Genomic DNA, 12,371 nt, shown 5'->3' with positions numbered 1-12,371 from the left:
GACATTAATGATGAGACCCTTGCCTCTGATGAACACTCGTGTCCAGGGAATGAAACTTAGTTGTTGTACTTAACAACTACTTGATTTCTGAAATGCATTTGACTTAGCACCACATACAGGGTGTTACAAAAAGGTACGGCCAAACTTTCAGGAAACATTCCTCACACACAAATAAAGAAAAGATGTTATGGGGACATGTGTCCGGAAACGCTTAATATACATGTTAGAGCTCATTTTAGTTTCGTCAGTATGTACTGTACTTCCTCGATTCACCGTCAGTTGGCCCAACTGAAGGAAGGTAATGTTGACTTCGGTGCTTGTGTTGACATGCGACTCATTGCTCTACAGTACTAGCATCAAGCACATCAGTACGTAGCACCAACAGGTTACTGTTCATCACAAACGTGGTTTTGCAGTCAGTGCAATGTTCACAAACGCGGAGTTGCCAGATGCCCATTTGATGTATGGATTAGCATGGGGCAATAGTCGTGGCGCGGTACATTTGCATCGAGACATATTTCCAGAATGAAGGTGTCCCGACAGGAAGACGTTTGAAGCAATTGATCAGCGTCTTAGGGAGCACGGAACATTCCAGCTTATGACTCGTGACTGGGGAAGACCTAGAACAACGAGGAAACCTGCAATGGACGACGCAATTCTTTGTGCAGTTGACGATAACCCTAATGTCAGCGTCAGAGAAGCTGCTGCTGTACAAGGTAACGTTGACCACGTCACTGTATGGAGAGTGCTACGGGAGAACCAGTTGTTTCCGCATCATGTACAGCGTGTGCAGGCACTATCAGCAGCTGCTTGGCCTCCACGGGTACACTTCTGCAAATGGTTCATCCGACTATGTGTCAATCCTCATTTCAGTGCAAATGTTCTCTTTACGGATGAGGCTTCATTACAACGTGATCAAATTGTAAATTTTCACAATCAACATGTGTGGGCTGACGTGAATCCGCACGCAATTGTGCAATCACGTCATCAATACAGATTTTCTGTGAACGTTTGGGCAGGAATTGTTGGTGATGTCTTGATTGGGCCCCATGTTCTTTCCACCTACGCTCAATGGAGCACGTTATCATGATTTCGTATGGGATACTCTACCTGTGCTGCTAGAACACGTGCCTTTACAAGTGCGACACAACATGTGGTTCATGCACGATGGAGCTCCTGCACATTTCAGTCGAAATGTTCGTACGCTTCTCAACAACAGATTCGATGACCGATGGATTGGTAGAGGCGGACCAATTCTATGGCCTCCATGCCCTCCTGACCTCAACCCTCTTGACTTTCATTTATGGGGGTGTTTGAAAGCTTTTGCCTACGCAACCCCGGTACCAAATGTAGAAACTCTTCGTGCTCGTATTGTGGACGGCTGTGATACAATACGCCATTCTCCAGGGCTGCATCAGGGATTCCATGCGACGGAGGGTGGATGCATGTATCCTCACCAACGGAGGACATTTTTAACATTTTCTGTAACAAAGTGTTTTAAGTCACGCTGGTACATTCTGTTGCTGTGTGTTTCCATTCCATGATTAATGTGATTTGAAGAGAAGTAATAAAATGAGCTCTAACATGGAAAGTAAGCATTTCCGGACACATGTCCATATAACACATTTTCTTTCTTTGTGTGTGAGGAATGTTTCTTGAAAGTTTGGCCGTACCTTTTTGTAACACCCTGTATATTGTCTAAAGTATAGTCGTATGAGGTATCAAGTAAAATTTGTGACTGGACTGAAGATTTTTGGTAGGGAGGCTGCAGCATATTTTTTTCGAGAGTCACTGACAGATGTACAAGTAACTTCAGGCGTGCTCCTGGGAAATATGTCGGGGCCCTTACTGTTCGTGTTGCATATTAATGATTTTGCGGACTATATTAATAGTAGCCCCAGACTTTTTGAGGATGGTGCAGTTATCAGCAATGAAGCACTATCTGAAAGAAGCTGCATACATATTCAGTCAGATCTTGATAAGATTTCAAAGTGGTGCAGAGATACGCAACATGCTTTAAATGTTCAGAAATGTAAAATTATGCATTTCATTTCACAAAACAAGACAAAAAAACGTAGCATCCTGTGACTATATCAATGGGCCACAGGTCCAATCAACCAACTTACATAAATTCCTGGGTGTAGCATTTTGTAGGGATATGAAGTGGAACGGTCACACAGGCTCAGTCGTGGATAAGACAGGTGGTAGACTTTGATTTATTGGTAGATCACTAGGGAAGTGCAATCAGTCTACAAAATAGATTGTTAACAAATTACTCACGCGACCCATCCTAGAATATTTTTTAAGTGTGGGACCTGTACCAAACAAGACTATCAGGGGACATTGAACATGTACAAAGAAGGGGAGCACAAAGGGTCACAGGTTTGTTTGGCCTGTGGGACTGTGTCAGAGATGTGCCGAAGAAACTGAACTTGCAGACTAAGACAGACGAGAAGTATCCTGAGAAAGTCTACTTACAAAGTTTCAAGAACTGGCTATAAATTATGAATCTAGGAATATAGTACAACCTCCTATGTATCACTCAAATAGGGACAGTGAAGATAAGATTAGATTACTTACAGCACACACAGAGGCATTTGATTGATAATTTTTACCACACTGCACACATGAATGGAATGAGAAGAACCCTAGTGACTGGTGCAGTGGGACATACCCTCTGCCATGCACCCCACAGTGGTTTGCAAAGTACAGATGAAGTCTTCGAGCCACTCACATATCTGAGAACACATTCCGTATGCTAAGACCTCTGCTGAAAACCTGCGCTGTCTGAGATTTTCTTTCCTGATCCCTTGAACTAGTACTAACTACGTGCAGTGTTTCTCACTGCACCGCTACTCACCTCTTTTGACTTCGTCGTTGCCATGTATCGTGGGGAAGAGGCTGGAAACGAGGTTCTGGTAGAGGTTTCGGTCTCTGCTCATCTCGTACACCTTGTTCCACTCGGCATCAGTCATCTGCTGCTTCATTATCTCGGCAGTCATCTCCTCCATGTGCAGTTCTGCACCCCCAAACTGAAACCACATTTCGCTATTGTACTCCGACCAGCTTACAACATGCAAATTGATGATTCAAATAAATTGACACCTGAACATTACACTCAGGCAACACTCAACGAGGATGTCACTGTAAGAAGAAGAGTATCTGAGAAGGGGAAAAAAGACAGGTGGGTGTGTTGTCAGAGATCAGTGCACAATATCAGTGAGGGAACCTGAACTGAGAGGAAGTTATAGGATAGACGGGCAGAAACTGTCGGGTGAAGGGTGTGAGAACAGTAATTTACCACAGGCAGAGGCCGGGATGACTTTGAAAGCTGAAAATGTGTTGTAAAGATAACTGCCAACTGTACAGTTCAGAAAAACTTGTGGTGAAGGTAAGGATCCAGATGGTCCGGGTTGTAAGCAATCAGACGTCACTCCACCTGTGAAAGCAACCATATCCTATATCAACTGTGCTGCAAACAATTTCACTGCTTTTTATATTGGTATGACTATGAACCAGCTGTCTACCAGGATGAACAGCAACGCCAAACTGTGGCCGAGAGCCATCTTGTGGCACAACATGCATCTGATCATAACACGGTTGATTTCAATGGTTGCTTCACAACTCAGGCCACCTGGATCATCCCCTCCGCCACCAACTTTTTCAAGCTGTGCAGATGGAAGTTATTCCGACAACACATTTTTATTCCCAAAATAATCGCCTGCAATGCTCTTGCTTAATATTTTTAAGTGTGACAATTCTTACTGGCTTCTTTTGCAGAAATAGGATGCCCGTGCAGCCTGATCAATGACCCCACAGCTGCATTTCACAGTCAATACGGCTGTGGAATAGAGCACGGCACATACAGGAAGAGACAGAAAAATGGGAACATTTTCCATAGTCCAATAAAACTAGAAGTGATGAAAGAAAGAAATTGCATTCATAGAAATTAAAACCTTACAACTTTGCCATTTACGAAACATTGATAGCATTTATCACTTTTTAAAAAGTTACATCCTTTAGATGGCGTCGTCCTAAATGAATACATTCGTGAAACTTGCTGCTGAGATTCCTCGTTGACCACTGCAACATCTCAGCTGGGATACTGTGAACTGCATCTCGAATTCTCTATTTTAACTCGTCCAGGGTTCTTGGCTGAATGATGTGACATTGCTCTTGAGGTAGCCCCACAAGAAAAAAAACCACACATGGATAAATCTGGTGATCTAGGGGGCCAGGGAATGTTACCGAATCGTGAGATCACACGGTTGCCAAACAATTCTAGCACATATGCCATTGATTGCTGTGCAGTGCGTGATGTCGCTCCGTCCTGCTGAACCAGGCTTCTTGAATGTTTGGAAAGTTGTTCAATGCAGGTGTAACGAAAGTTTGTAACATCTCCACATAACGATTGGCACTGACAGTTATTGTTTTTCCCTGTTCATTTGCGAAAAAATACGCTACGATAATCTTGTCATGAAACACTACACCATACTATCACTTTACTGCGTGTAAAGCACACTAATGAACGTCATTAGGATTTGTGTTGCCCAGTAACGGTAGTTCTGTTTATCCACATAACCTGTGAGGTGAAAATGTGCCTCATCTGACATCCACAACTTTTTTAGAAATTCATCGTCATTGTTAATTTTTGTCATCATTTGTTGACAGAATCCTAATTGAAACCAGTAATTATTGTTCTTCAATTGTTGCACCATTTGTAGTTTGTACAGATGAAATTTTAAACGGAGATTAAGAATTCTGTGAACACACTCCCGGGACATTCCAACTACTGCTGCTTGCTTACGAATTGAATGCCGTGGGCTCCGTAAGACAGACTCATGTACAAGATCAATGTTCGCTGGTGAACGCACACTTCTTGGCCGTCCTGTTGGTTTCTTCTTGCGGGCAGATCCAGTCACTTCAAAGTTATTAAGCCAACATTTTATCACATGTTTCGACGGACCGGCATGATGACATCCTGAATTATAAACATCAAAACTCCCTCTGTACGCTATCAAACTATCATTGTTTTTATAAAACATTTTTATGGCTAATGCACGCTGTTTTCCTTTCCACTGATCCACGATTACTGAAATAGCAGACTGTTTACTCGCTAAGTGTCATGAACCCACAGTGCTGCCATTTGCCCATGGCTGACACTACTCATTTCAAACATTCCATTATGTCTCCCTGTAGTTACCCGATACTGGTCTGTAATTACATTTTCCATCAGCCTCAGAAAGTATACTATACATGAGAGTTCCTCACATACACACTCACTGTGTCTACTTCACAAGTTTGTTATAATTACAAAATCCAGCAATTTTAAAAATTCTAAAAGGTCCAGGAATGTCCTTTACCACAGTCACATTTCTTACGATGAGTTTTTCCTTCATTTATTTCAATCTTATTTGACAGAATCACTTTTCCACCCTTCCAAATGACTCATCTGATTCCCTGTGCAGTATGTTACTATCTTGGCTTAGACCATTTACAAAAATGAGGAGAAAGAGGAACTGCGACACCCTTGGGGCACATCATGTTCTAATTTCTGCTCCAAAGAAGCCACCCCTGGGACAAAGCAGAGACTACGAAGGTGATACATACACACATCAGACGATGCTGGATGAATAAGATGAGGAAATGAGATGTTGGCAATAGCTGATGATCTGTGTTGTAGGGTACCAAAATACTGGCAATGGCTGAGGTAGAGAGGATATAAAAGGCCCAGTTGCTATAGCAATAAAACCGTTTCTGAAAAACATAAATTTGCGGACATCAAATATAAATTTAAGTACTAGGAAGCCTTTTCTGGAAGTATCTGTTCAGAGTGTAGCCTCGTGCACAAGTGATACATGCACGAAAAATAGGGCAGGTGAGAAGGTTAGTGGTAGGTTGGTTACTTCAACAGATCATATGCACGATAAATTGTAATTATGTGGTAAAAGTTGATTTAAAATACGATGCTGCGTGAGAATGCTGGGACTATATAGGTAATTCAAAGACTTAATTAGGAGGTACTGAACAGAATGGGGGAGAAAACAGCATTACAGCAAAACTTGGGCTTTAACTGATATGACAAATCACGATTACGGAGAGTAGTATGAATGGTAAGAACTGTACAGTGAGACAAAGACTACTACATTAAGCAGGTTCAAACTGACGTAGGTTGCAGTAATTACACAGAGGTGGAGACCACACAGAATAGACTTGTGTGTAGAGCTGTAAGTAACCAGTCTACAGGCCGAAGGCAGTGACGACGACGACGACAAGAACAGTGTCTGTCAATGTACCTACCACTGTAAGAACACGTCCTGAGTTGTCAGTTCCATGCAATGTTTCTGTAACTGATTCACAGTTACCCGCAGACTCAATTTGGCAGCACAGACAACATGGCACGCTTACCCTGGGATTGGTGGGCGCGACGCTGCAGGCGAGGAAGGCCATGCGGTAGTTGAGCTCTCGCACGCCGAGAGCCCTCAGACCGCGCACGCCCTCTCCCGCCATCTGCGCCGCCGCCTGATCTCCTGCTTTGTGCCTCGAGGCCAGCTCGGCACGCTGCCCGGGCGTCGACATCACGCCCACGTCCGGCACCACTATCAGTGTGCCCGTGAAGTCGTACTGATCGCCCGCCTGCACCATGTCCACAATCTCGGCTCTCAGCACCACCTCTACACTGTGGATGGACATTTTTATGATCACAAAATGTACTTGTCAAAACCCATTACAAACATTTGTTGTCTCTGATGTACAGTGAAACCCTGCATTTCAACTTTTCGAGGGAATTTTAAAAAATGGTGTATAAAGCAGGGAAAATGTAAAATGTGGGGAATAACTCTTTAGTGGTAAAACTACGTTTGTGATCCCCATTACATTTTTGTAGTTTCTTTATAATATATGGACATAATAGCCATGAAGATACTTGTCAGGGATTTGTTTATTATCCAATAAACATTATCCGAATCTTGTGATATCTTTAGCCACGAATGTAACTGGAAGCGGTAACTGTCTGGGAAGCAGAAATGTTTGACTTAATGTCATTTATCATACCCTATATTTTTTGAAAGCCTTTAGTTGTGTTATTCATTATTTGACAATGACACACTGCATCAGTTACATATTTTTCATGCTTAGCACAACACTTTTCAAGAATTTATTCTCGTTGCCAAGCACAGATATCCACATAACTATTTTGTGAGATGTTTGCATATGTGTTGGTCTGCATCTCAAGCACCATAGTCATATTTTTGAGGTTATAAGATATTGTGTCGCCTCCACCCTGCAAAAAAATCCTCACACACATAAACCATCACTCACATTATTTCTGTGTGAAACATCACAAAAAATACTTAGGTATATGTTATTAAAAACATATTATAAAAATTTTCAAAACATTTTGCGAAGCATGAAAAAATACACAACTTGTGCAGTGATTCATTATTCAAACTGGAAGCATTTGAACAACTCAAAAAGTGCAAAGGTTGTCAACTAGCGCTCAAGTGGTTAACAAATGAAACGCTTGAGTTATGTACTTGATGTGTCATGACGATCAAAAAGTTGAACACACACAGTGGAGACTTTCAAAACTGTTGTGATCGGTCATTATTCGAACGAACCTACAAGGAAGTTACTCCAATCAGCCACCACAAATTGTTCCAATTTTTGCCAGTTCAGATCTGTTGGATTCGAACTGTTAAGAGGAGCACACTGGTGTCGAGAAACTTAACAGCATAATATTTGTAAACACTAACTGAAAGCCAACGCCATGCCAGAGTCATTTTATGTCAATTAAGTCAGTTTTTTCTCCACGAACAGTGTTTTGTAAAGGGTAAATTGTGGGAAAGTTCTAAATATGTTAACACAAAATCAGGTGTGAATTAACATTGTTAACCTAGGAAATCTGACAGGAGTGTTAAAAAATGATTGTAACGGAAAGAAAATGTTAATTCCGGGAATGTAAAAGCGGAATTTTATACTGTATTAATTCCTATGTTTTCATATTAAAAGTACATTTACTCCTTAGTGATTTTTTCATTGACAGACATCTCTTTCCATGAACTGTGATACAATCGCAATACAAGATACAAAATTCATTTTCATGTAAACCATGGCTCCTTGTCTAGGATTCAAAGTGAAGTCTGTGATGTGTGTTGTGTAAAAGACTGAGATTAACTTACTGTAGTATAGAACACATACAGAGTGATCTTATTACATGGTTATATAAATAATTTTGGTGAGTTCTCTATTTTTCACCTTACGCAAAATTTTGTTTAGTGACATTTGAGACAATATGGCAAATACTTCAACAGAATTTTGTTCATGCCTTATTGTTCATAAAGTAAAAATGCACTACTTACTATGTAAAACGAATGACGGTTGTACTAATGAAAACATACATACTGTAAAATTAAATTGTTAAAAATACTCATAATGTATGAGGGAATACTGAACAGTAACGCCTCCAATTTTTTGTGTGTAAACTCTTACAGCTTTTTAAAGAAAACATTATTAACATTCTACATCTTTATTCTTCATTTCTACATATTTCTCTCTCAACAATGTAATGAAAAGGATAGTTGCTCTTCACCATACAGCGGAGATGCTGAGTCACAGACAGGCACAACAAAAAGACTGTCGGAAAGTTAGCTTTCAGTCAAGAAGGCTATTGTCAGACAACATAAACTCATGACCACACTCACTCACGCACAGATGAGCACAGTCTATGATAGCTGAAGCCAGATTGTGACTCTGTGTGGTGTGTGTGTGTGTGGTTGTGTGGTGTGTGCTCAGCATCTCCGCTATATGGTGAGTAGAAACTATCCTTTTCATTCTACTGTTACAATCTTTCTGGATTTTTTCATTGTTTTATTTATTTCTCATCATAATCACCCTGGTGCTGAACACATTTCTCCCAACGACAGACCAGCTTATTGATACCGTCACGGTAGAATGATTGACTTCATCGACGGAGCCACAACTTCGCCTCTACTTGCATCGCTTCATCACTATCAAAGTCAAGTCCTCAAAGATGTTCTTTAAGCTTTGGAAATAGATGAAATCAGATGGGACCAAGTTGAGACGATGACAGTGAATCCAAGGCACCAATTGTTGCAGATGATGCAATGCTCGTGGTGCGATCTGGCATTGTCCATGTGTGGATGAATTATTTGAATTCATGCTTTCAGTTTCTGAACTATTTCTCACAACTGACAGTTACATTGCACACCACTATGTCACATGCTACAATTTGGAGTCCTCTAGTGGCAGAATGTTGCAACTTACGTCAGTGAAGTGGGAAAGTTGACCAGTACAAAAGATGTGTGTATGTTTCAAAAAAATTGGCTCTGAGCACCATGGGACTTAACATCTGAGGTCATCAGTCCCCTAGAACTTAGAACTACTTAAACCTAACTAACCTAAGGACATCACACACATCCATGCCCGAGGCAGGATTCGAACCTGCGACCATAGCAGTCGTGCGGTTCCGGACTGAAGCGCTTAGAACCACTCGGCCACCGCGGCCAGCTGTATATGTTTCCTGCTGAGTGTGCTGTCACGCATAAATGATTTTTTACAGATTATCATTAACTTTAAGTTGCTTAAAATAGCATTTCTGATAATACCCAAGACAGCTTACATTGGCGGCAAGTTATATCAGAGATTGCAGCTGCAACCACTCGGTATTATTATTATTATTATTATTATTATTATTTATTGGTAGAAGTACTACTGCTGGCATTAGTAGTAGTTGTAGTAGTAGAGACTCAGTATTAAATGCTGTTGATTTCAGTTCTGTTTATGTGAATAAATAAAGAAATATGTTATTTCAAAACTTTTAAATTAAATAAAATCCTCACAACCAGGTAAGAACACAAAAAATCCTAAATATTAACCTCAGTACTTCTGCTGTAATGGCTAACACTCTTTGACACATCGGGTTCAATTTGGTAAGAAACCAAGTAATACACAAAAACTCTGTTTATCAGGCAACACACATTAAGATGTAGATACGACACATAAAATAATATTTCTGAACTTAAATTTTGACTTCATGTGTATTAAGTTATTACAGAGACTCAAAATTTACAATACTTTGTCAAGCAGATACTTACACAACTAACAAACTACATCTATACTCTGCAAACCAGTGAAGTGCATGGTAGTGGGGACATCCCATTGTACAAGTTAACAGGCTGGGGGGAGCATTCCCACAGCCAGGGAGACTTTGTTCAGCACATACACCATGTTGTGCAATGCTGCTAGCAAGTCAGTGCTATGTGGAGTGGGACTCTGTGTGAGGATATCTTGCACACATTGTATGGATCACAGCTAACTCAGAGAATAACTCCAATCATAAATATTAACAACAATAATCCATTTTTGTATAGAAAGTGTCAGGGGAAGGAAATCTAAGTCATCAGTCACAGTTGCGGCATTACTATGACGCAGTAAACTTCATGTTTTGCTAAATAAATGATGTGATGAGTCACTCGAGAATATACGAGGAAGTATAATACAGTATCACATTACAGGCAAGATTTTGAAGCATGTTACCTCAGTAAGTTGCCACTGGGACGTAATAAATGAAAGGAACAGTCTAATAAGTAGATAATATCAACTGAAAGTAAACCAAAGAATAAGAAGCAGAAAAGAGATTAGTGACAAACTTAATATCACAATTGAGGACTACAATGACGAGGAAGTTAAGAAATTCTGCTACCTTGAAAGCAAAGTAACATGTCGTACATGAAGCAAAGATGACAAGAAAAGCAGACTGGTACAGACAAGGAGGGCATACCCAGCCAAGAAAAGTCTACTGGTATCAAACATAGCCTTCATATGAGGAAGAAATTTCTGAAAATGTACATTTGGAGCACAGCATTGTATGGTAATGAAACTGAGCTGGAGGGGATAAAAACTGTAGAGGATGACAGAGATTGGATTATATAATTAAAATAAACCATGCTAGTACAGGTATCCCTGTTTTACATTCATTCCTAAGAGACGCCTAACACTATCACTTTACAGCACTCCCAAATACAAAAGACACTGTCGTACTATCTGCAACACAGAACATGATCTTCTGGATGACGTAATGTGTTTAATGTATGGAAACTCGTTTCAACAGGTATTGGTAAGTTCAATTACCATTTCATTCACAAAATACAGACAAAATAATTATAGCTTTACTTTTGAAGTAGAAATATCATAAATAACAATTATATGTATGTTCCTGTCATATCCAAAACCCCCACAGCTATAAGTAAATTTCTATATTTCCCTTTTCTAATTGCAATACAGAAAATTGACAACATTACATAATTGTAAGAATTAGAATTATTACTATTTGTTCACTTAAATACATCTTTGTATCATGTTTCATAAACACAGAGAGAACGAGGAGAGTTCTGGTGGGAGATGACAACGCGACTCACTTCCATGGATGGCCAGCAGTGTCTTAATTAAAAAACACCTATACCATAGAATACATACAAAATTAAATTCCAGTACTTTTTTTTTTATGATCATGATCAAGTCAAGTGCATCATTACATAAAGACAACTATACTTAACGTTTGTGTTGCAGGTAGGTTCTTGGAGAATGTAAATACTTTTGGATTAAAGGAGAGCTCTCACCGAAACATTGAATTGTCAATAGCCACACACAAAGGAAAGAAAACTTGCTAGCTTTGGGATTACTCTTTGACGAACTAGAATAACACCCCCCCCCCCCCCCCACCACACACACACACACACACACACACACACACACACACACACACACACACAAACACACACACCAACACCCACACACCTGTGGCCCTACTTATTGCTGCTGCTGGACTAGCATTTCCAATTTTTCAGCAGATAGAGTGGAATATTCTCACAGAATATGTTTTGTTCATGCCGGATTGTTCTCATGAAATGAAATTATCGCCTGCGTATTTCTTTGTTTAAGAGGATTAATCTTGTGTATTTGTAGGTGTAAATTCATTCAGTGTGAAGCAGAATAGTTGCTCACTGAACAGCTGCGTAGCTCTTTAAAGCACCGGCGTCCATTGGTGACAAATTAGCAGGGTAGCAGATTGCATATTTAGGATTGTCTGCTTTTATAGTTCACTTCTTCAGTTAGTCTCGTTATGACGGATAGGATGTGTGCGTGCTGTGTGCAGACGCATGAGCAGCTGGCCACAGTTTGCGAACAGCTGAATGTGGTGTTGGCAAGGTCGGTCACCTTCAGGCTGCTGCCTCGGGTTTTAGCGGAGGCAGAGAATCTGGCATGTCGTACGGGACACCTCAGGTGTCGCTTGTCTTGCCCACGGACTCTGCTTCTAAGGCACCTCCTAGTGCACCCAACACAGTGGATCC

The 12,371-nt window shown here is 40.6% G+C and overlaps 1 protein-coding gene across 1 annotated transcript in view; it reads right to left on the bottom strand.

Moving 5' to 3' along the window:
* LOC124718830 (DNA replication licensing factor Mcm6) overlaps nt 1-12,371 on the bottom strand; it is a 71,466-nt gene that overhangs the window by 43,853 nt on the left and 15,242 nt on the right. Inside the window, exons 5-6 of the mRNA XM_047244451.1 lie at nt 6,409-6,679; nt 2,861-3,032 (exon numbers count right to left, since the gene is read on the bottom strand). Coding sequence (XP_047100407.1) covers nt 2,861-3,032; nt 6,409-6,679 — 443 coding nt within the window. The remainder of the gene's footprint in view (nt 1-2,860; nt 3,033-6,408; nt 6,680-12,371) is intronic.

Source organism: Schistocerca piceifrons, chromosome 10 (genome assembly GCF_021461385.2).
Source record: "Schistocerca piceifrons isolate TAMUIC-IGC-003096 chromosome 10, iqSchPice1.1, whole genome shotgun sequence".
Classification (NCBI taxonomy): domain Eukaryota; kingdom Metazoa; phylum Arthropoda; class Insecta; order Orthoptera; family Acrididae; genus Schistocerca; species Schistocerca piceifrons.
Note: the sequence above shows the minus strand (reverse complement) of the source record. Positions and strands in the feature narration are given on the sequence as shown.